The 20526-nt window shown below is 66.4% G+C and overlaps 1 protein-coding gene across 6 annotated transcripts; it reads left to right on the plus strand.

Annotated features, from left to right (window-relative positions):
- Positions 1-802: 802 nt before the first annotated feature.
- Positions 803-19360, plus strand: CEP131 (centrosomal protein 131). Of its 6 annotated transcripts, none has more exons than XM_087854008.1 (26): positions 803-1050; positions 3128-3329; positions 4038-4141; positions 4601-4715; positions 4990-5117; positions 8357-8470; positions 9061-9213; positions 10387-10510; positions 10930-11043; positions 11229-11385; positions 11808-11908; positions 12364-12546; positions 12894-13070; positions 13148-13267; positions 13442-13567; positions 13954-14070; positions 15187-15289; positions 15956-16157; positions 16402-16509; positions 16590-16707; positions 16863-16937; positions 17724-17866; positions 17942-18119; positions 18198-18394; positions 18962-19022; positions 19111-19360. In XM_087854008.1, exons 2-26 carry the CDS (start codon positions 3144-3146, stop codon positions 19183-19185), a joined length of 3279 nt encoding a protein of 1092 aa, XP_087710134.1. In that variant the 5' UTR covers positions 803-1050; positions 3128-3143; the 3' UTR covers positions 19186-19360. The 6 variants fall into 6 exon arrangements, with proteins under 6 accessions (XP_087710134.1, XP_087710136.1, XP_045630934.2 ...); XM_087854010.1 differs by having other exon boundaries at positions 11808-11902; XM_045774978.2 differs by having other exon boundaries at positions 10387-10501.
- The last annotated feature ends 1166 nt before the right edge of the window (positions 19361-20526 follow it).

A 20526-nucleotide genomic window follows, 5' to 3' on the forward strand; every position in this document is an offset into this window, starting at 1 on the left:
CAAATATGGTCAATTGATTTTTCACAAAAGTGTGGAGGTAATTCAATGGAGAGAGGAGAACCTTCTAACAGGTGGTACTGGGATAATTCAACATCCATGCACAACCCCCCCCCCCCCCGCCCAAAATCCCATACTTCACACCTCATACTGAGATTTTCTCAGTTGAACCATAGACCTAGATAGGAAACCACCGGATGGTCTTGAAAGATGAGGGGCGGTGGGCCTCGGGTGCAGGGTCGGTGACCAGGCCCTGGGACAGGGCTGCCTGAGGAAGGGCACCAACGGGCCCCTGGGACCTGCAGGTGTCAGCCCTAAATGGAGCTTTGCCTGGAGGGGAGTGCAGCAGGACCCACGTGTCCAGACGGGCCTCAGACAGGAGGGAGCCTGGAATCCCGTGTGTAACCGGGGACCGCGTGGGACTCCGCGGGACGGCGTCGGCGACCAGAGATTGTTGGGGCCCGGGGCCGCCTGGGTGTCAGCACAGGCCGGCTTGGTCTGGGGGAACTCTGCCCAGAGCGCCACGCCGCCCACCCCATGCCGGCTCCTTCTCCTCCCTGAGGCTCCGCCCAGGTCCCGCCCCACACTAGCCGAGGCCCCGCCTCCTCCGGCTGCTCCAATCGACGGCCCGCTGCGCCTGGCGGGGTTGGGGCTCAGCCCTTCGCGGCTCCTCCCACGCCTCAACGTCCCGAAGGACAGCCCAGGGGCCCAATGAGCTCTCCGGACGGCCGGAGCGGGCAGCCGGCCGGCCAATCCGGAGGCGGCGCGGGCAGGAAAGGCGGGCCGCCGTGACGAACGGGGGAGGAGGTGCCAGGCTGGTTGCTGGTTGCTAGCTGCCGCCGCTCGCCCTACGGCCCGGCCGCTTCATTGTCACCTGGGCCTCGGAGCCAGCGCCGGGGCGCGAGGTCGCTCGCCCAAAGCCTGAGCCCCGGGCGTCCCACCTGGGAGGGCCTCGCACATCCCCCCGCCGGCCGGCCCCGCAGGCTCCGCGCCCCAGGCCCGGCTCGCGCAGGTGAGGGGTTTCCGCGCAGGTGAGGGGCCCGGCCCGCGCAGGTGAGGAGGGCTCGCGCGGATGCGGGTGTGCGGGGCCCGCGCGGGTGAAGGCTTCCCCCACCCCTTCTCCCCCGTGCAGGGGCGGGCGGGGGTCTGCACGAGGGAGCGGAGTCCAGTCGGCCGTCTCCGTCCCACCACCTTGAGCTAAGTCCTTGGGGGACTGAGAGCTGCTCGGTGGAGAAGCTGCCGGGGGTCCTGCGTCAGCCCGTGTTGAGGGGCCTGGGCAGAGGCTCGGGTGCTGGGACAGACATCTTTGTGTGCAAGGCGAGGTCTGGCCTGGAGGTTTCCAGGGAGAGGCTGTGTTTACCATCCCAGAGCCACGCGTGCTGCTGCTGCCCCAGCGGCTCAGCCGGCCAGCCTGGGTCCAGCCAGCCTGGGTCCCGCTGGGCGTGGCCAGTGCCCTGGAGAGAGGAAGGTGTTAAAATCACCCACACAACCGGAAATGCATGAGTGGGGACACCGGCCCAGTGAGGGACCGTTCTGTGCTCCGCGCTAGAGCTCAGGGGCCCTCCACTATGTGCGTGTGGAGGAGGCCACAGCACTGACCTGCGGTGGTCATGGTGTGTGCTTGCTGGCCCACCACCGTTCTCCGTGGCAGGGAGGGCTGTGCTCTTTCCTCCGTGGTCATTCCTGGTGCTGCCGGTTCATGCACTCGTCCACGTCTGTTGCTTGAGTGCCTGCCACGTGCTAGGGGCCGGGCTACGTGGTCCCTGTCCTCGTGGCACTGATGTTCTTACAAGGAGTCAGGCAGTGCAGACCAGTGGCCACACACTGACCTGTGTGGCCAGGTGAAGAAACATAAAGCAGGAGAAGGAAGCAACGTGATGGCGGCCGGTGGCTCTGTGAGTGACGCCCCAGGGGAAGAGGCCCCAGGCAGAGGGGCCGGCAGGTGCAGAGGCTTGCAATGGAAACAGACTGGCCCAGTTTGAGGAGCAGCAGGATGGCTGGTTTGGCTGAAGCAGAGTTAGGGGCAACGGGTGGGGGGCAGTGAGGAGGTCACAGAGAGAGCAGAGTCAGATCTGAGGGGTATTGAGTGTTTAGATTTTGTTCTCTGTGCCGGGGGGCTCTTGGAAGGTGTTGGGCAGGTTCGCAGTGTGATCTGAGACCTGGTGGACAAAGCTCAGCTCTGGCTGCCGCGTGGGGAGGGGCCGGAGGAGGGGCTGCTGGGCTTGTCCAGGTTCTAGGAGAGGCTGTGGAGGGAAGGGGTGTGTGGGGAGAGGGCAGCGGCAGCAGGTGTGGTGGGGAAGGGGAAGATGTTAGCATGAGATCCAAGTCCTTGGCCTGAGCCAGTTACAGAACATGACCCCTGGGGAGGGGACAGCTAGAGGCGGACGTCTGTTTTGGTCTTTGGGGGGCTGACGCGCCAGACGCCCGGCTGGTCCTGAGTCAGGAATTAGGGAATGGGTGGGGGCGGCAGGAACCTTCAGCCTCTGTTTGAAGCCTGGGCACCAGACGTGGGCCCCCAGGTGAGAGGCTGGGTGGAGGGGAGGCCAGGGCTGAGCCTGGGGACCTTCTGCCTTGAGGGTTTGGGAAGAGGAAGGGACAGCCAGGGAGATGGAAGCGTGGCTGGTGCTGGGGGTGCTGGAAGGGAGGGAGCAGCTGCCACAGCCAGGGTGCTTGGGGGTGTTCCTGGGGGCCCTGAGGAAGCGCAGGGGCTCTGCGGCCAGGGGAGTTGGTTATGGACCCTGGGTCGGGCAGCATGAATCAGACCAAGTCCGGGTTAGAACGCCTGTCATGGAGCGTCCTGCGTGCCAGCCTCACAGCCGCCTTGTCCAAACCTCAGGACAACCCCAGGAAGAGGCACTTTGTGACACCGTCTTACAGATGAAGGAGGGGCGGCTCAGACAGCTGGAGAACCTGTCCTGGGGTGGGGGGTCAGTGCTGCCCCCGGCCACCCTCGGGCAGGGTCCCTCCAGAGAGTTGTCACCTCAGCCCGGAGTCCTGCTCTGACAGGGACCCCCACACACCCCACAAGGATATGGCTGGGTGGCGGCGGGCTCCCTGACCTGGCGGGAGGTGGTACGTGGGGAGGCCTGGCTCCTCAGAGGGCGTCCCACTGCATTTCTTGCCTGCTCAGGGCCTGCTCAGCCTCCATGAAGGGCTCCCGGGCCAGCAGTGGTCCCTCCGGCGCCCCCGAGGGCAGCTCAGAAGGTGTGGACCTGAGCCTGACGGGCCTCCCTCCACCTGTGTCCTGGCGCCCCAGCAGCGCTTCCACCGCCAAGCCCATCGCCCGCTCCCTCTCCGTGGTCACGGGCAGTGAACCAAGGAGGAAGGCGCTGGTGAGTGCTGGGGCCGGGGGTGTGCGGGCGTCCCTGCATCACCCCCCCTCCTGAAGAGTCACCCCACCCCTCCACGGGCACCTCCTGTCTGTTGTCTGCCTGAGGCTGTCGCAGGCTCAGGAAGGACTCCTGCTGGTAGACCAGAGACCTAACTCACAAAGGGGTCAAGGCTAGGGTCGGTCAAGGGTCGGCCGGCCTGAGGCAGAGCCTAAATCCTGCTGGCACCCATCTCCCGGTCCCTCTTGCTCCGCCAATATTGGATTTATTTGCGTCCTCAAGGAGCAGGGCAACCCGTGGGGGAGGAGATGAGCTCCTGGCGGCCTTGAAGACAGCCTGGTGGGCAGGCCGGCAGCAGGTGCTTGGCGGGAGTGAGCCGGCCATGCTGCTCGGGTACCGGATGATGTGAGGGGCAGGCCGGGCAGCCGTTGCCAGAGCCTCCGGGCCAGGCCCCACGCGTTTCCTCCCGGACCCTCACCAGCCAGGGACGAAGGGTTCCCGCGTTGTTCAAGGAAGATGGGGCTTTGAGAGGCTGAGGACCTGGCCTAGCCCAGTGGGCCCTGCCCAGGACCCCACACTGTTCTTGTTCAAAGAATCAGGAGACCCCTCTCCTCTCCCTAAATCCGTTCTCCGAGGGCTGGCGTGGCGTGCGGTGAACTGGCGAGTGTCTGAAGTCTTCACCTCAGGATTGCTGATTTCTTCCTTTTACAGGAGGGGCCCGGAGGTTCCGGAGCCATCAACAACCTTCGCAGATCTAACAGCACCACGCAGGTCCGCCAGCCGCCAGCCAGCCAGGCCTGGACCAGCCCCCTCAGGTAGCCCCCCCACCCACGGGCCTCTCCTGCCTCTGTCAGCCCCCCTTCCAGCCTCACCAGGTTGGGCCCGGGCTGGCCACCAGGGCCTGATGTGAGCTGTCCGCGGGCCAGCCCTGTGGTGGGGGGTGGGGGGACAGGTGGGATGCATCTTGACCCATCTCCGTGAGTAGGGATGCGGACCCCCAGGCCAGCATCCCCCCGCCAGCTTCTCTCTCTCTGTCCTTGCTGTGCTCTTATCATGGGTGTCGGGGTGGCCGCAGTTCAGGTGGGAGCATCTCCTTCAGGTGTTCTTGTCAGATTATAGCTAAGCAACAGTGCACCAGGCTGTGGGCTGGGGGCAGAATTACGCAGTGGTGACCAGGCGCCTCCCGTCCCCTCGGAAGACCTGCCTGTCTGCGCTCCTGGAGCTGGCCTCCCCAGACTGACTGTCCCTGCTTGGCATCCTCTCTCCTGACCCAGGCCGGCCGAGCGCCCCCACTCCCTGACCCTCATCGAGGGCAGCTCCGGTGGGAAAAAGCGGCTGGCTGGGCTGAGCAAAGCTCCCAGTGAGAAGGGAGCCACGTGGAATGTCCTGGTAAGTGCCAGCGGCTGAGTCTAAGTGTCCCTGGGACAGTGACTGCCTGCTTCCTGCCTTGTGCTGGCCGCACCTGCGGGCGGGGCTGGCGGTGGGGAGGGAGTCAGTGTTAGCCGACTTCGGTCACAGCGTGACAAGTGGAGCAGGGGCACGGACGCTTCCAGCCCCTGGGCCATCCCGCCTGCGGGTGAGGCTGTGGGGACACGCCAGGGGCTTGGGGTCAGTGGCCTTCGGAGCACATCGTGGTCTGAGGTGGCTACTGTGTCACCGACAGGACGACCAGCCCAGGGCCTTCACCTCGCCACCGGACTGCCGGAGTCCGAGCACCGTGGACATGCCGGTGGGCCCACGGAGGAGAGAGTGCACTGTCCCCCTGGCCCCCAGCTTCACTGCCAACAACAGGTGAGACCGCCTGTGGGTACTCTGCGTGGCCCCGGCCACCTGGAGCTCCTGCAGGGGGCGCTGTTTGTCTTATTCGTTGGGGGACCTGCGTGCTCTGGAATGAGTGAACGCGTGAATGAATGAATGAATGAGGGAATGAGGGGCTGGCTTTCTCCACCCAAGGTCCCAGGGAAGGAGGCTGCAGGGAGGCATCTTGCACATAAGGCAGGGGCTCTTCTGGCCTGGGGGGCTCAGACGGGGCACACTCCCGCAGGCCCCACCCGCCCTCTCCCCTGCGGGGCAGCTTGCCTCCAGACGACCCGAGACGTCCGGCTTTGCCCCTGAAGAGGTCGGGCCTGGCGAGGCTCACGTGGGGCCGTGGGCCACTGTATAAGGCTCAGCAGAGGGAGGGGCAGACCGTGTTCCCTGCGGCCATACCTGCCCGCTGCATGCCAACAGTGGGGCTGTGTGCAGGCCATGGTGGTCCCTGGTCAGCCGTGCCGCCCACGGCAGCACGGAACCAGGCACATGCAGAGCGACAGCCAACATGGTGGGGTGTGCAGAGGGCCGGGCAGGCTGCGGCCTCGGCAGATGGGGCTGCCGGCCAGGAGTTTTCAGGGTGGGCGGGTGGCCTGGAGAAGCCTTGGAGGAAAGCGGGCTCGGCACGGCCGCCCTGGGCTCTCAGGGGTGCTGGTCCCCCTCGCTCTTGGCCTCGGGGGCGCCCCTGGGCAGAGGGACAAGGAGATACGTTTGCCTTGGCACGGAAAGAACTTCCCAATGCGGCAACCCTTTCCGGAAGGAACAATCTTTGAGAGAGGTGCTCTGGATGCGAGAATTTAAATGAAAATGTGCTTGTAATTTCTCTCAGTGACACCTGCACGCAGCTAAGATGTGGAGCTGGACCACAGACCTAAGAGGGAAACTAGCAGACCCGCTGCCCCTCCCCTCCCCCCCGGCGTCCTGCTCCCCAGAGCGAGCTGCTGCTTCTCGTGTTTTCTAGGAAGCACTTATCCAGGTTACACCAGTGTCGCTCATCGCTGACTGTCTTCCATGTGGAGGGTGGGGTTTCCACGCAGGGACCAGCACAGCTCTGCCTGGTCCGAATTCTGGTTTCCCATGGTTTTTTGCTGTGGGACTTGGGGCAGGTTACTTAACCTCCCTGGGCCCCAGGATCCTCATTTAGGCTAAGGGGTCATGCTTGTGTTTGCCCCACAGAGTCAGGAGGATGCAGTGGGGAAGACGTGAGCCTCTTAGAGCAGCGCTGTGCTCGAAGAGGGCTGTCGACATCTGGGACAGGCTGTTGTCTTTCCCAGAATTAAAGAGGGTCTTTTTTCCCACATGGTTGTCTGTGTCCCGGCCACGTGTCCCAGACTCGACAGCAGGGGCCCTCCCTGTCCACGTTCCTCTGGATAAACCCCTTGGAGCCTGGCTTTTCCCACCTGGGTCGGATGACTGCCCTCCCTGCGGGCCCCACGCTCGTGCCCACGGGCCACCCCCGGCTGCCCCCGCCTTCGGTGTGGGCCCTCCGTTCCCCCGTCTTCTGGGAGTACACCCTCCTGCAGACGCCCAGCGAGGATGCCGAGGTGCACGTGTGCCTAAAAATGCCGTGACCCTCAGCTCACTTGGAGTTTGGCTGGCAGAGCCCCAGGTCAGAAAACCTTCCCGACACCTGGAAGCCGTCACTCCGGCTCCACGGACAGCTGCCCAGGAGTCCTCTGCCGTGCCGATCCCCGGTCCTTTTCCAGGTCCTGCGTTCTCTCTAGAAGCACTTTGTGTCTCCCCCTCGCTTTCCCACGTGGAATCTTGAGGTGCCGCCCTCTGCCCTGGGTCTTCCCCACTCGCCTGCTGGCCTCGGGGGTCCCCCGTCCTGGACACTCGTGCTGCTCAGTCCCGGCAGATGTCATCCTGAGGTTCCCTTGGCGGTTTTCTTCCCTTTCTTTGCTCCGCCCCCCGTGACTGCGTTGCTGGGCCGGCGGGCCCCCCGGATGGATTCTCGTTGGCCCCACCCCGTCGTGCCCTCTGCCTTTAGCTTTGGGACCCCAGGGGCCCCTGTACCCCTGTGCGGCAAGCCTGCTCTTGTCTCCGTCTCTGCGTGGCCGAGCTGCGTGGCCCTCAGTCCCATAAGCTCCTCCTGTTCCCGAGGGCGGTTCTCACGCCGTTTCGTCAGCCACGTGGGCAATATTGAAATTGGCAAACCCTGCAAATAAGAGCTTTTCCCGCAGAGAACAGGCTGTTAAACATGTGTTGGCACAGCCTGGTCGCTGGGATGGGTTCTTGGAGACACCCTGTCCCCTGCTGAGCCTCGTCTCTGCCCGCCCTGTTTGTCGGCCCTTCGCATGTGTGTCTGTCCTCGGGTGTCTGGAATACGGGCTCCGCCAGCGCGCAGAGCCGTGTGGTGGCTCACATCGGGGCAACCGGGCAGGGGCCAGGCTGCTGTCCTGGGGGTCCGCGCCTGCCAGCGTCTGGGGCTCTTCTCTGGGCTGCTCAGTCTTTCCAGGGAGGGATTCTCTGGTCTCCCGACTTGGGGTTTGATTCCTGCCCGCCACTGCTGTGCGCCCCGTGGGAGAGGGGATGTGGGCGTCCTGCTCGGCACACGCTTCACTTCGTGGGCAGAGCCAGCTTCCCGTCTGGAGCACACGGATGGGCTTGGTGCCGGGGTGCCGACGGGGGGAAGGGATCTGGGGTACACCGTTGCTTTAGAAGAGCCAGGCGCCTGCGTCCTGCACCTCCGTGGGGCCATAGGGGGCAGAGCAGCCACTCCCATGATCCCATGGCCCCACGGCCCTGGGCGTCTCCTCCCTCCCTCCCCGTATCACTTACCACTGGCCCTTCTGTTTCTCATCCTGTAAAACGCTGTGGTCATGTGTTCGTGGCTGTCTCCTCCACATTCCCCTTGTCCTTGTGTGTCTATACCATGTGTATTCCTTCCGGTGGGTTTGAGAGGGGCAGAGAGAGGACTGTGTCTCTCGCCCTGTTTCACCGGCACAGAAAGGCCCATCCTCCGTGGACTGACAGTCTATGACCGGCCTCTCCCCAGCAGGCGTGTCTGCTGTCCGGGGCCTGGGTTTTCACAGCCTGCCTCGGGTTCTGCCCAGTGGAACGCCACGAGTGGAGCTCTCCTGGGTCCCAAGAAGCCCCCACTGTCGGTGTGGTGGCCGTGGAGGGGCCCCCAGGGACACTTGGATGATGCCGTGGTGAGCCCATGTCGGGGGTCCGTGCGGCCTCCCAGAGCCTGACGCCGCTCCCATCTCTTCCGGTAGGAGCAACAAGGGCGCCGTGGGGAACTGCGTCACCAGCATGGTGCACAACCACTACGCCCCCTCGGGGAAGGTGCCGCCCCCCAAGAGCTCCAACCACACGGCTCCCTCCCTCAAGTAAGGCCTGGCTCTGGGCCGGGGCGGGTGTGGGAGCTCGTGCGCCGGGAACAGCCCTCGCCGGGGCCCCGTGAGGTCTGGTGCTGCACCCTTGAGGGCACCAGGGAGACCACGTTCAGACCAGACCTGGGCGGGCAGTCGGGCCGGCCTGGGGCGCACCCCCAGCGTGCAGTCCTGCTGAGGAGGCCGCAGCCCCTCCTGGAGTCTCCAGCCCCCTGGCTGAGTCTGGAGCAGCCCCGCACGTGTCCCGGCACGCTCCCTGCACAGTGCGCTCAGAGTCGGGGAGTGCCCGTGGCCACCGTCTGGCTCCGGGATCCTGCGACTCTTGAGACCTCTTTGCATTTTTGAATGGAAAGAGCCTGTTAACCCTGGGTGCCACCAAAGGGGCCCTGTGGGGGGATCGACCAGCATTCGGGACCGGGGAGCAGGTGGTGCCCCCTCCTCGTGTCCTGTGGGTGCCTCCTTCCATCCCCAAGGCCCCCTGAGATGAAGCCGGGGTCACCCCCTCTGCTCTCAGGCAGAGCCGACTGCCCGGGCTGTGAGGGAGCCTGGGTGGGCCGCTGCGACCCTTTTCTGCCCTTTCCCGTTAGCAATATCCTCAAGGCGGCCACCAGTGAGGGGGAGAGCAGCTCCGCGAAGCCGCACAGGAACTTGGCCAGCAGCAACCACGTGGCCCAGAGCAACGCCGGGGTCACCCCGGGCCCGCTCAGACGGAAGGAGGTGACAGAGGAGGAGGCCGAGAGGTGACCAGGGCTGGGGGCCGGGAGGGGGCCTGAAGCTCCCATGATAGGAATTGCCACTTGAATAATTGTTTTGAAACACGGATGCTGACGAGCGCACATGTCGTGTGGGCCCGTTTGTACTAAATGTGAAAAAGAGGGATGCTGACGGGGCGGGGGGTCCCTTCCGGGATGATGGAAATGTTCTAACTGTTCTAAACCTGGGTCACACTGGCGGTCACACACGTCTGTCAGTTTATGCAAAATTATCGAACTGTGTACTTAAGATGGATACGTTTTACAGCTGGTCAATTACAACTCACTAAAGCTCTTAATCCAAGAAGCATTAAGTGGAAGGGAGATAAAAAACAAAAAACCACCAACAATCTTACGGCGGTTTCGGAGGCGGCCTCCGGTCCACAGCGTTGCTCATGGTCGGGAAGCTGCGGGCGATCCGAGGGTGGACTTCTCAGAGCCTCCACCGGCGGGCGGTCACTGCCACCATCCCGCAGGCTCCTGGGGGAGCCGGGTGAGGCCGGGAGCCCGCCGCTGCGTGCACCCCGCCCAGCCGTGCGTCAGCTGCACGGGCCCCTCTGTGCGCCTGTCCTGGGGCCAGCGACCACCTGTGACCAGGATGTTCCGTGAGGGCCTTTAAATGGTCCCGAGAGCCGAGGGGAAGACTTGGTAGTTTATGCAGCTTTACTGACCCGAATCTGGCAAAGTAAGACGCACCGTATAGCGAGACGGGTGGTGTGGGGAGTTTGGGCGGCCGTGCCCACCTGTGTTGTCTCAGATGCAGCCACAAGACACAGGATGTCTGTCACCCCCGCCCCCAGGCCTTTTATCCACCTTCTCCAGGCCCGACCCTGGCCGCGCCCAGCTGTCCCCTTAGGGCTTTGCCTCTTCTAGAACGCTCTGTGGCTGGAGCGCGTGGCCTGGGGCGTGGCTGTCTGTCCAGGACTAGCACCCACCATCAGGGCTGCAGCGTTACCCGCAGCCAAGCCGCGGGCCTTTGGGTCGTTTCCGTGACGGTGATGAGCGTTGGCGGAGGAGCGTTTTCGTTTCTGCGGGAACGTGTTGGCTTCTCCGCCACCCTGGGCGTTCGGGGGGACACGGCGGGGAGAGGCCGTCGCTCAGCCGCCTGGTTCCACGGGGGCCCGGCCTCCGTCTGAGCACTGCTCCACCCCCACCCCGCAGGTTTATCCACCAGGTGAACCAGGCTGCTGTCACCATCCAGCGATGGTACCGCCAGCAGGTGCAGCGCCGAGCCAGAGCCGCCCGCCTAGAGCCCCCGCTAACATCCAAGCAAGAGGTCAGCGAGGTCAGCGTGGCGTGTGAGCCATGCCCTGAGGACGCAGGCCAGAATCCCAGGGCTCCCAGCTGCATACAGTGGGGTTTCTGGGACTGATGGGATTGCAACCTGGGATTGTCCTGTGGGTCCACGTGCTGTCTGGGGGCCCCGTGTCCTTCCTGCCCTGAGTCAGGGCCCGGGCGTCAGGACATGCCTGTCAGCGGCACCCTGGGCTGAGCAGTCCGAGCGGGTCTCTGGCTGCAGGGTCCCTGCTCCAGATGCAGAGCTGTCCCCACCTAGGGGAGCCGCTGGCTGCCTGGAGGGAGACTTGTCTTCTCTGGGGCAGAGAAGTGGCATGTCGGCGGGCCCTGGGATCCCATGGAAACCCAGGCCTGGATTGGGCAACTCCATGTTCCCAGTCAAAGCAGCTATGGCTGTGGCTTTCACAGAAACAGCGGCGGCAGCTGGGAGAGGGGCTCCTAGGCCTGCACCAGCAGAAGGAGGCGGCCAGGAGGAAGGTCCGGGAGGAGAAGGCACGCCAGGCCAGGCGAGCGGCCATTCAGGTGCCCGGGGTGACCAAGGCAGCAAACGCTTGCTGGGTCCACCCCCTGTGCCCCCGGGGGGCCCCTGCCTGCTGCCTTCCCCGAGCCCTCCTTCCCCAAGCCCCTGGACGTTGGGCCTCAGGGCAGCTGGGCACGGGGAGGACGGGGGGCCTGGCCAGTTTGCTCAGAGGTGCTCCTCACGGCAGGAGCTGCAGCAGAAGCGAGCCCAGAAGGCAGGTGGCCCTGAGTTTGGGCTGCTGAAGGAGGCCCGGGAGACGGAGAAGCCCCGGCCGGCCCAGGAGCCACCCCCGAGGCCGGGGGGCACCACTCACGCCCAGCAGACCCACAAGGCCAACAATGCCGGTGAACCACCTGCCCCAGCTCTGCGGACCCTCAAGGGCATCACCCAGCCCGAACCCCGCACGGACACCCCTGCCCCCTCCCCCTGGGAGTGCTGTGGCCTCTGCTGACGCCCCTGGCCCCTGGAGCCCCTGCTCTGCTGTGCAGCAGACCCTTAGGCCTTGCCCTTCTGCTCCTGCCCCTCTTCTTCCAGAGCTAGACACAGGGAGGCCAGGAGTCCTGGGGTCGCAGTGGTTCCCCTGACTCTTCACCTCAGAAGGCCGGGGCTCCCGAAAGTTCCCTGTGTTCCCCGAGGTCTTCCGTGGCACCTGCTGTCACATGCTCCACCTCCCCTGTGGGTGGCCTCTTCCCAAGGGCTCCCCCAGATTGGCTGCCCCCAGCCGGGGCGATGCCCGGGGGGGCCAATGCTGTGCTGTGCTGTGCAGGGGCTGGCTTCCGAACCACAGGCCCAGAGGACCCCCGCCAGTCTGCCTCCAACTCCTCCCCAGAGCTCCGGCAGTTTCCAGACGACAAGCCTCAGGTGTCTGTACGGTTCCTCCTATCCGCCCTCCCTGGCTTCAGATTCAGGGTGCATCCATGCCTGGGTGACCCAAGCCTGCCCCTCTGTGGCCGTGGGGTCACTCGTGCCAGGAAAGGCTGCCCAGAATGGGTCCCATTGCTCCAGTGTGGGGATGGGGTCTCGTGGGTTGCTCTGGAATCCCGTTGGGTTTTCGCAGCTGCTCCGGGGTGGGGCTCCGTGTGCCTACAGAGGGAGCAGAAAGCTCAGAGGTTGGGGCGAGGAGGCCAGGCCCAGGTGCGTCCCACCCGGCCACCCTGGAGGTCGGTCGGGGCGAGCCTGGTCCACGTGGTTACGTGGGCACGAGCCTGTGCCGAGGAGGCCTCTCCTCTCCCGGCCCCCCCGTCTCCCCCCAGCCTCCCCCCACGGCCCTCTGGGGGTCTCTGATGGCCTCAGTGGTTCTTTCTCCTCTGTGTCCACTGCAGGACACCAACTCCCAGGATGTGGCCAGTGAGGATCTGGAGGTGGTGGGCCCTGCCAGGGCCAGGGCCAAGTCTAGGGCGACCCTGGATGAGCTGCTCGACACGCTCAGGCTGCTGGAGGAGGAGCCCGAGCCGCTGCCCTGCCCCAGGGCCTACCACAAGGACAAATACTCCTGGACCGACGAGGTGACCATGGGCTGTGTCCGCGCAGGTCACGGGGGCCCCTGCCTGCTTCTGTCGGGACCTGAATGAGGGCCAGATGGGGCTTTGTGGGATCCCCCACTCATTCGAGGGCTCACTGAGATTTAGGACGCTCAGAATAACCCTGGGGTGGGGAGTGGATGCTGCCTATCTGCCCGTGGTGCCCCTGAGAGGCCCCCCCAGACTAGGTCCCCCCGCCTTCCCCAGCTGCCCCTGCACTCGCTCCGCCCCCTCCTCCCCTGCCCTGGGGGTCCCTGAGTGGCTTCTGGAGACCCAGCCCAGCATCCTCGGCCGCCCCAACAGCCCCTGCTGCTGTGCCCCCTCCCCTGTAGGAGGACGATGCCAGCTCCCTGACAGCCGACAACCTGGAGAAATTTGGGAAGCTCGGCACGTGCGCTGGTCCCCCTGAGGACGGAACTCTGCTGTCCGAGGCCAAGCTGCGGAGTATCATGAGCTTTCTGCACGAGATGGAGACGTCAGGGCAGGACTGGCCAGCCTCAGCCCCCCAGGTGCGCAGCGGCCGCAGGGAGGGACGGCAGGTTCTCACCAGGTGACCGGGCCTGCCTGACACACGCTGCCTTCCCAGGGGCTGGTGCCGGAGGAGGGGCGCCTGGAGCCCATGTCCACGGTGAGCGCGTCTGTGCTGCGGCTGAAGCTGGAGGTGGAGGAGAAGAAGCAGGCGGTGGGGCTGCTGCAGAGAGCGCTGGTAACGCCCCGCCACCCCTGCCCGGCAGAGCCTCACGCACTGCAGGGGGCCATGACCATTCGGGCCCTGCTCCCCAGCCTGGGTGTGTCCTGCCAGCGCTGCTCCCTGCGAGGGTCTCGCCCCCGTCTCCTCCTGGCGCTGTCTGCCCAGTCGCTCCCCCGGCGCCCCTTACAGGTGCAGCAGCGGGACCTGACCGTCCGGCGGGTCAAGGAGACGGAGAAGGAGCTGGGCCGGCAGCTGAGGCAGCAGAGGGACCACTACGAGGCCACTATCCAGCGGCACCTGTCCTTCATCGACCAGGTACCACCGCCTGGGCAGTGGGGCTCCAGGGGAGAGGGGTCAGGACCTGCTGGGTCCGCCGGGTTATCGGGTGCCAGCCTGGCTCATCCTCAAGGACACTTCGAGACCCACGGGCCTTCTGCACCGGGCCTCCTCCCTTCTTTGGAAATGGGCAGCATCCTCCCCGTGGGAACTGCTGGACGGGCTCGTCCAGGGCATCCCTGGGTGCTCCCCCCCGCAGCCGTGACCCGCCCCCACCCCATGGCTGTGTACCCCAGCCACGGCCCAGTCGACAGGCATACCTGCCCTCCTGGCCCCTGGGGTCCCCCGCAAGCTCCTGGTAGTCTGTGGTGCCTGGGGCGGGGTCCCCTCAGGGCAGCAGCTGTAGCCCCAGCCCTTGATTGCAGCTGATTGAGGACAAGAAGGCCCTGGCGGAGAGGTGTGAGGCTGTGGTTGCAGAGCTGAAGCAGGGGGACCAGAGGCGCAAGGACAGGGAGGCCCAGGTGCAGGAGCAGCACGAGCTGGTGAGCCCCTTGGGCCGGTGGCCGTGGCCGGAGTGGCCGGCTCTCCACCACTGTCCCTGTAGCCTGCCTCCAGCCCCACTGTGCTCTGAGCCCCTGTGGGAGGGGGGTCCCTGCCTGGCCACCCCAGAACAGGGCAGCCTTGGAGCATGAGAGTGTCGGGGGCTTGTGAACGAGACCGCAGGGCCCAGCATGCAACCCCGGAGCCAGGAGCGCACACGGCCGAGCCTCGGGCCTGAGCCCCGCGCCCAGGGCGCCAGCCAGCGGGCCAGGTGGGGGGGGGGGTGCCGCCCTGGCACCAGTCTCGGTCCTCTCCTGCCACTGGCGGTGCTTCCCCCTGGGCCGCTGGGTGCCAGACCCTGGGGCAGGGGCCGAGGGACTCACAGGACCCTCTTGTGTCCCATACGAGGAGGGAGGGCCGTGAGGGGCCGCTGCCTGCCCACCCGCAGTGCTGGCCGTGTGGGAACCTGAGCTGCCCCAGCTCTGGGCCCCTGGGCAGAGGGACTGCACTCGTGTTCCCTGGTTTTGTCAGCCAAGGACTGGACCCGGCCTCATCCAGCTTTGCTGGCAGCCGCCGTTCAAAGGCTGCTTCCCCCCAGCCGCACCTCCCACAGTGTGGGTGCCGGTGGTCGCCAGGCCCCGGGCTGACTCTGGGAGGGCGGTGGCACCAGCATTTGTCTTTAAAGATGTGTTTATTAGAGCGTGTGCGCACACAAGCGGGAGGGGCGGAGGCTGAGGGAGCCTCTCGAGCGGACTCCCCACTGAGTGGGGATCCACACACGGGGCTCCGTCCCACGACCCTGAGATCATGCCCTGAGCCGAAACCAAGAGCCAGACGCTTCACTGACTGCGCCCCCCCAGATGCCCCTGCATCAGCATTTTTAAAGTCCCCCAGCCACTGCAGGGGACAGCCAGGGTTGGGACCTGGGTACCCCAGTGAGGCCTCTGCAGCCCGATTACTTCCCCCCACCGCAGGCCTCCAGACTGGACCCTGCCTCCACGAGGAGGGCAGAATAGGATCACTGGCGTGGGCAGGGGAGGGGTGGCCAAGGGCGGGGGTCTCTCTGCATCTTCCACTTCCTCACAGCTGCTCTGTGGACTCTGTTTCCTCGCTGGCAGGAGATTAAGAAACTCAAAGAACTAATGAGCGCCACTGAGAAAGTCCGCAGGGAGAAGTGGATCAATGAGAAAACCCGAAAAATCAAGGAGATTACAGTCCGAGGTGGGGACCGGCCGCCCCCGGGAGCTGGTCAGAGGCTGACAGGCCACACGGCCCAGAGGCAGCCACAGGGTGTCTTTGAGCAAGGACAGCAGTGTCAGTCATAGCCACGGTAGCCCTCAGGGGATGTCCAGCCGGCTTGGCGGCAGGGAGGGGGCCGGCCACAGGCCCAGGACCCAGGACAAAGGGCGGGTCCAAGAGGATGGGCCTTGTCTTCCCTCTGTCCCCTGACCTCCCCCATCGCCCAGGGGAGCATACCGGGTGGGAGCATGGGGGGAGCCCCGGGTTCCCTGCCGCCTGGGACTGTCACTGCTCCCTGCTTAGAGAGTGGGTCTGAGGGCTGACGGAGCTCCCCAGCTGTGGCCGCTAATGCCTGGCCCCGCCCTCCTGCCCCAGACACCCTCTTCCCCAGTGATCCCTCCTCCAGGGGGCCCTGCACCAGGGGGAGCCCTGGGGCAGAGAGGGACGGTGGGCCCAAGGGGACTCAGCTGTGCTTTGGGCTGGAGCCTCTGGGGTGGCCGGGGTGGGGGATCCCCTGGCGGGACTGCGGCCATGGTGTCACAGTGGGGGAGAACTGGGAGTCCCCTGCAGCACCGGGGCAAGGGTCAGGGGTCCCCGGCTGCCCAGGGCCGAGGGGCAGGCCCCTGCAATGCGGTGCCCTCCCTCCAGGCCTGGAGCCCGAGGTCCAGAAGCTGATCGCCAAGCACAAGCAGGAGGTGAAGAAGCTCAAGTGCCTGCACGAGGCGGAGCTGCTGCAGGCGGACACGCGGGCGGCCCAGCGCTTCGGGCACCAGCTGGAGCAGCTGCGGGAGCACCTGGAGCGGGAGAAGGAGGCGCTGGGCCAGCAGGAGCGGGAGCGCGCCCAGCAGCGGTGCGTGTCCCCACCCGAGGCCCGAGCAGAGCTGGGATGTGCCCGGACCCTGCGGGAGGGGACCACGGACGCGGCCGGCACAGAGGCTGGTGCCAGGGCAGGAAACCCAGGGGCCGGGACGCGCCGCTGACCGCGGCCTCCCCGGGAGCCCCGTGAGGCTGCAGCTTGCGCCGGGCGCTGCCGGGCGATACAGGGATGGGTGGGCGCCGTGGCGGAGCCGCGCACAGAGCCTCTGCTCCCGCAGCTTCGAGCAGCACGTGGAGCAGGAGCAGCGGGCCCTGCAGCAGCAGCGGCGGCGGCTCTACAGCGAGGTGGCCGAGGAGAAGGAGCGGCTGGGCCAGCAGGCAGCCAGGTGCCACCGGGAGGGGGGTGTGGCCACCGCCTGCCGCCCCGTGCTGCCCACGCACGTGCTGACGTCTCGCCGGCCCACAGGCAGCGGGCGGAGCTGGAGGAACTGCGGCAGCAGCTGGAGGAGAGCAGCGCGGCCGAGGGCCGGGCTCTCAGGGCTGAGTTTGAGAAGGGGAGAGAGGAACAGGAGCGGCGGCACCAGGTGGGCGTGCCTCCGTCCCCGCCCCTCCTGGCACCTGCGCTGTGGGGAGCGCCCGTTCTGGGGGTGGCGGCTCCCCTGCAGACCCTCCGCCTGGGACGTGCGGGGCGGGGTGGGGGGGGTCGTGGCCTGCTCTCACGGTGCCGCCCGCCCCCCAGATGGAGATGAAGGCTCTGAAGGAGCAGCTGGAGGCAGAACGACAGATGTGGGAGGCCAACTGCGCCAAGAAGGAGGTGCGGCCTGGGAAGCAGCCTTCTCCCTCCTGCCCAGCACCCCAGGCCTTGAAACAGGCCACGTGTGGGTTCCCCTTATGTGGCCTCCCTGTGGGCACGGTCCTGGGCTTCACGGTCTGGCTGCTCGGGGCCTGGTGGTTGTGTTCTTGCCTGCGCTCTAGGCCCTTCTCAGAGGGGGGCTCTGGGAGAGACGGCAGCGTTCCTCAGCCTCCCTTCGCCCGGGGGGCTGCCCTCACAATGAACTGACTCTCAGCCTGCATGGGGAATACCTAGGAGGAGACTCCCTCCTCATCTTCCGGTGCCTTCCACACAAAGCACCAGCCCACACTGCCAGGCGCTTCTGCAAAGAGGCCGTGGTGGACAGGTGCACAGGGCCACACGTGAGGCCAGGGCCCATTGGCCTGGTCACGGAGCCTCAGCAGTGGCCAAGCAGCCTCCCTGTCTGCCCCGGAACTGTGCACGGGGGTCGCTGTATTTGTGGGATATGTTTGCACACGCAGGGCAGCGGGGTCAAAGCATGTGGTGTGAAGCCTGATGGGAGTTTCCAGATTGCCTTCCGAGAGCCTGCCCCATTTGGGCCCTCACCCACCCCGGGCTTGGAGATGTCCAACTCTGCTCTCAGACCCAGGACAGCAGCCCGAGGCAGTGCTTCTGGTGCTTGCTCTCTGTCCCACCCTGGGTCCTGACCAAAGAGCTGACGGGGCCCAGGGCAGGGCTTGGTCCTGCCACCCGGTGTCCTGCGGCCGACCCTGCACCAGTCCCACCGAGCCCCGTGCGCCCCCCCAGGAAGCGTGGCTGCTGAACCGGGAACGGGAGCTGAGGGAAGAAGTCCGGAGAGACCGGGATAAGGAGATCGAGCTGGTCATCCACCGGCTGGAGGCCGATATGACGCACGCCAGGGAGGAGAGCGAGAGGGCCGCGGAGAGCCGGTGAGGCCTTCTCCCACCGGCGCCCGGTACGGCCCCGAGTCCCTGGAGCCCCCTGACCCTGCCCCTGTCCGCCAGCGTCCAGCGCATCCGGGACAAGTACGACACGGAGCTCTCGGAGCTGGAGCAGTCGGAGCGGACGCTGCAGCAGCGGTGCGCCGAGCTCAAGGGGCGCCTCGGGGAGGCGGAGGGGGAGAGCGTGCGTCTGCAGGGCCTGGTGCGGCAGAAGGAGAAGGAGCTGGCCCACCTGACGGCGGTGAGCAGGGCGGGAGGGGCCGACGGCAGCTCCAGCCCGCCCCGGCCCCCCGCTCACTCGCACCCCGTGCCGGCGCAGGTGAACGAGCAGCTGGTCAGCGAGAGGAGTGGCCTGGCCGAGGTGCTCCGCCAGGAGTTCGCCGACCGGCTGGCAGCCTCCGACGAGGAGACCCGGCAGGTCAGGGCCGAGCTGGCCGAGCTGCAGGCCCGCCAGCGGCTGGAGCTGGAGCAGCTCACGCGGGAGAAGCAGGCGGAGCTGGAGGAGGTGCACGGGAGGTGGGCTGGGGCCGGAGCCCGGGGGGAGGTGGGGGGAGGACGCTGGATCTGAGAAAGGGAAGGGGCTGCGGTCAGCCTCACAGCGCATGCAGAGCCGGGCCGTCAGCCGCCGCTGGGGCTCCACGCGGCGCGTGGCCCTGGGGCCTGGCTGGCTAACACCAGGCATCCCAGCAGGACCGGCCGGCTCCCCGGCTCCCTGGCCTGGGTGAAGCGGGAGGAGTCGGAGCCCCGAGGGGTCAGCAGTGGGCAGCTCCCCCAGCCCCGCGGGGCCCCTTAGTTCTTCCAGAGAGGTGGACGTGGGCTGGGAGTTTTCTCTTCTCAGCGGGCAGCCCTCCCGGCACGAGTCAGGATCCCCACCCTGGGCTCTGACTCACTGAGGCTGGTCCTGTGGGCAGTGGCCACGGGGGTCAGAGCTCGACACCAACTCCCCCAGACAGCCCCGTGCCCGCGGTCAGCAAGGCTGGGATGGGGTGGGCAGCCCTGCCGCACTCGGCCACATGCTGGCCGCGGGGTGTGGGGTGCGCTGCCCGAAGCCTACCACGTGCCCCCCCCCCCCCGCCCCCGCAGGGTGAAGCTGGCTCTGGCAAAGAAGGAGGAGGCCGTGCGCAGCCTCCGGAAACAGCATGAGGTGGGTCCCCGAGGCCGGGCCTTCCCCGGGGCGGGGGGCGGGGGGGGGGGTGACCCGGGCCTGACCGCAGGTGGACGGCACGTTGCAGGCCGCGGTGAAGCGGGCCGACCACCTGGAAGAGCTGTTGGAGCAGCGCAGGTGGCCGTTGCCAAGCGCCAAGTGACCGCTGCTGCCCACGGCCCAGACGGGGTCGGCAGCAGCTGGGCCGAGGGCACCTGGTAGCAAGGTCGACCCCAGCCCGGCCCCACCACCCCCTTCCATCCCTCTGCCCTGGGCTCCATCATCCTGATGTTAGAGCGCCATGGCTGCGTTTCAACAGTAAAGAGGTGTTTTTAATACTTTGTGTGACCCCTGCCTCGTCTCTCTTTCTCCTAGGCCGGGGTCCGGGGTGGTGGGGGCTGGAGGCCAGGCGTGGGGTGTCTCAGCCTGACAGCCTGTGCTCTGTGCCTGCTGCAGGCACTGGGGTTGGGTTGCGGTTCCCCAGCAGAGAGCATGGCTCCCTGGCTGGCCCGCCGCGCCCCCACAAGGGGCTTGGGGGCTCTTCCCATCCTCTCCAGGTACCCTGGCCGCTGTCGTGCTCCCCTGATGGCTGGAGACAACGTAGTGCTCTCAGGAGACCCTCGTTTTCCTTCCCCCACTTGAGGACTCCCCCCCCCCCCCGAAGTGTGACAGGCAGGAGCCCCCGAGGAGTGGGCACTGGACAGGCCCTGCCCATGAGGAGGGTGGAGGCCCACCCGAGTCAGGGTGGGGGGGTGAGAGGGGAGAGCCGAGGGGGCTCCTTCTTGAGGACGTGCCTCCCTTCTGCAGGTGCTCTGTCCTGGCTGCTGGGGGAGCCTGCGCTGGCCAGGAAGGCCCTGCGGCTCACGGGGGCGTCTCACTGCATCTCCCTGGGGGAGGCCAAGCCCCTCAGACGCACGAGGGCTGAGGCTTGCTGGGCGCTCACCTGTGTGGCCTTCCCCTGTCACTGCCGTCCCCTGCCTTGGCATGTGTCCAGCTTCTGTGTCCTTACCTGCACAAGGGTGTCTTTTCCCTCTTTGGTGCCCGAGCTGGACGCAGCAGGGAGACACGCCGGGTCCCTCTGGCCTGACAGCTCCCCGGGGCAGGAGCCCTGGTCTGGCCCCCCGGGCAGCATGAATGAGCCCCCTGCGTGTCTCCTCCTCACAGGGCTATCTCGTCCTGTTAGATTCCTGGGTGGGGAGAAGGTCTCGTGGTCGTCCATCGATGCGTGCCTGGGGCGCCCAGTTCTGGGGCTTGAGGTGAGGAGGGTGGCCTTTGTCTCCACAGAGCTCCCGGGCCCGCTTCCTCCCCGCAGGACCACTGTTGCCCTGGAGCTCACCCTCTCTGCCCGCTGTTCAAAGATCCAGGCTGGGGGCGCCTGGGTGGCACAGCGGTTAAAGCGTCTGCCTTCGGCTCAGGGCGTGATCCCGGCGTTCCGGGTTCGAGCCCCACGTCAGGCTCCTCCTCTATGAGCCTGCTTCTTCCTCTCCCACTCCCCCTGCTTGTG

Source organism: Ursus americanus, chromosome 23 (assembly GCF_024610735.1).
Source record: "Ursus americanus isolate L20-20 chromosome 23, mUrsAme1.1.p, whole genome shotgun sequence".
NCBI classification, from domain to species: domain Eukaryota; kingdom Metazoa; phylum Chordata; class Mammalia; order Carnivora; family Ursidae; genus Ursus; species Ursus americanus.

What these genes read in the sequence shown, in the direction of transcription:
- CEP131 (XM_087854008.1), top strand. Translation starts at nt 3,144, where the DNA reads ATGAAGGGCTCCCGGGCCAGCAGTGGTCCCTCCGGCGCCCCCGAGGGC. An exon ending in AGCTTCACTGCCAACAACAG is followed by an intron (nt 5,118 to 8,356) that starts GTGAGACCGCCT and finishes CTCTTCCGGTAG; the next exon opens with GAGCAACAAGGGCGCCGTGG. An exon ending in CACACGGCTCCCTCCCTCAA is followed by an intron (nt 8,471 to 9,060) that starts GTAAGGCCTGGC and finishes CTTTCCCGTTAG; the next exon opens with CAATATCCTCAAGGCGGCCA.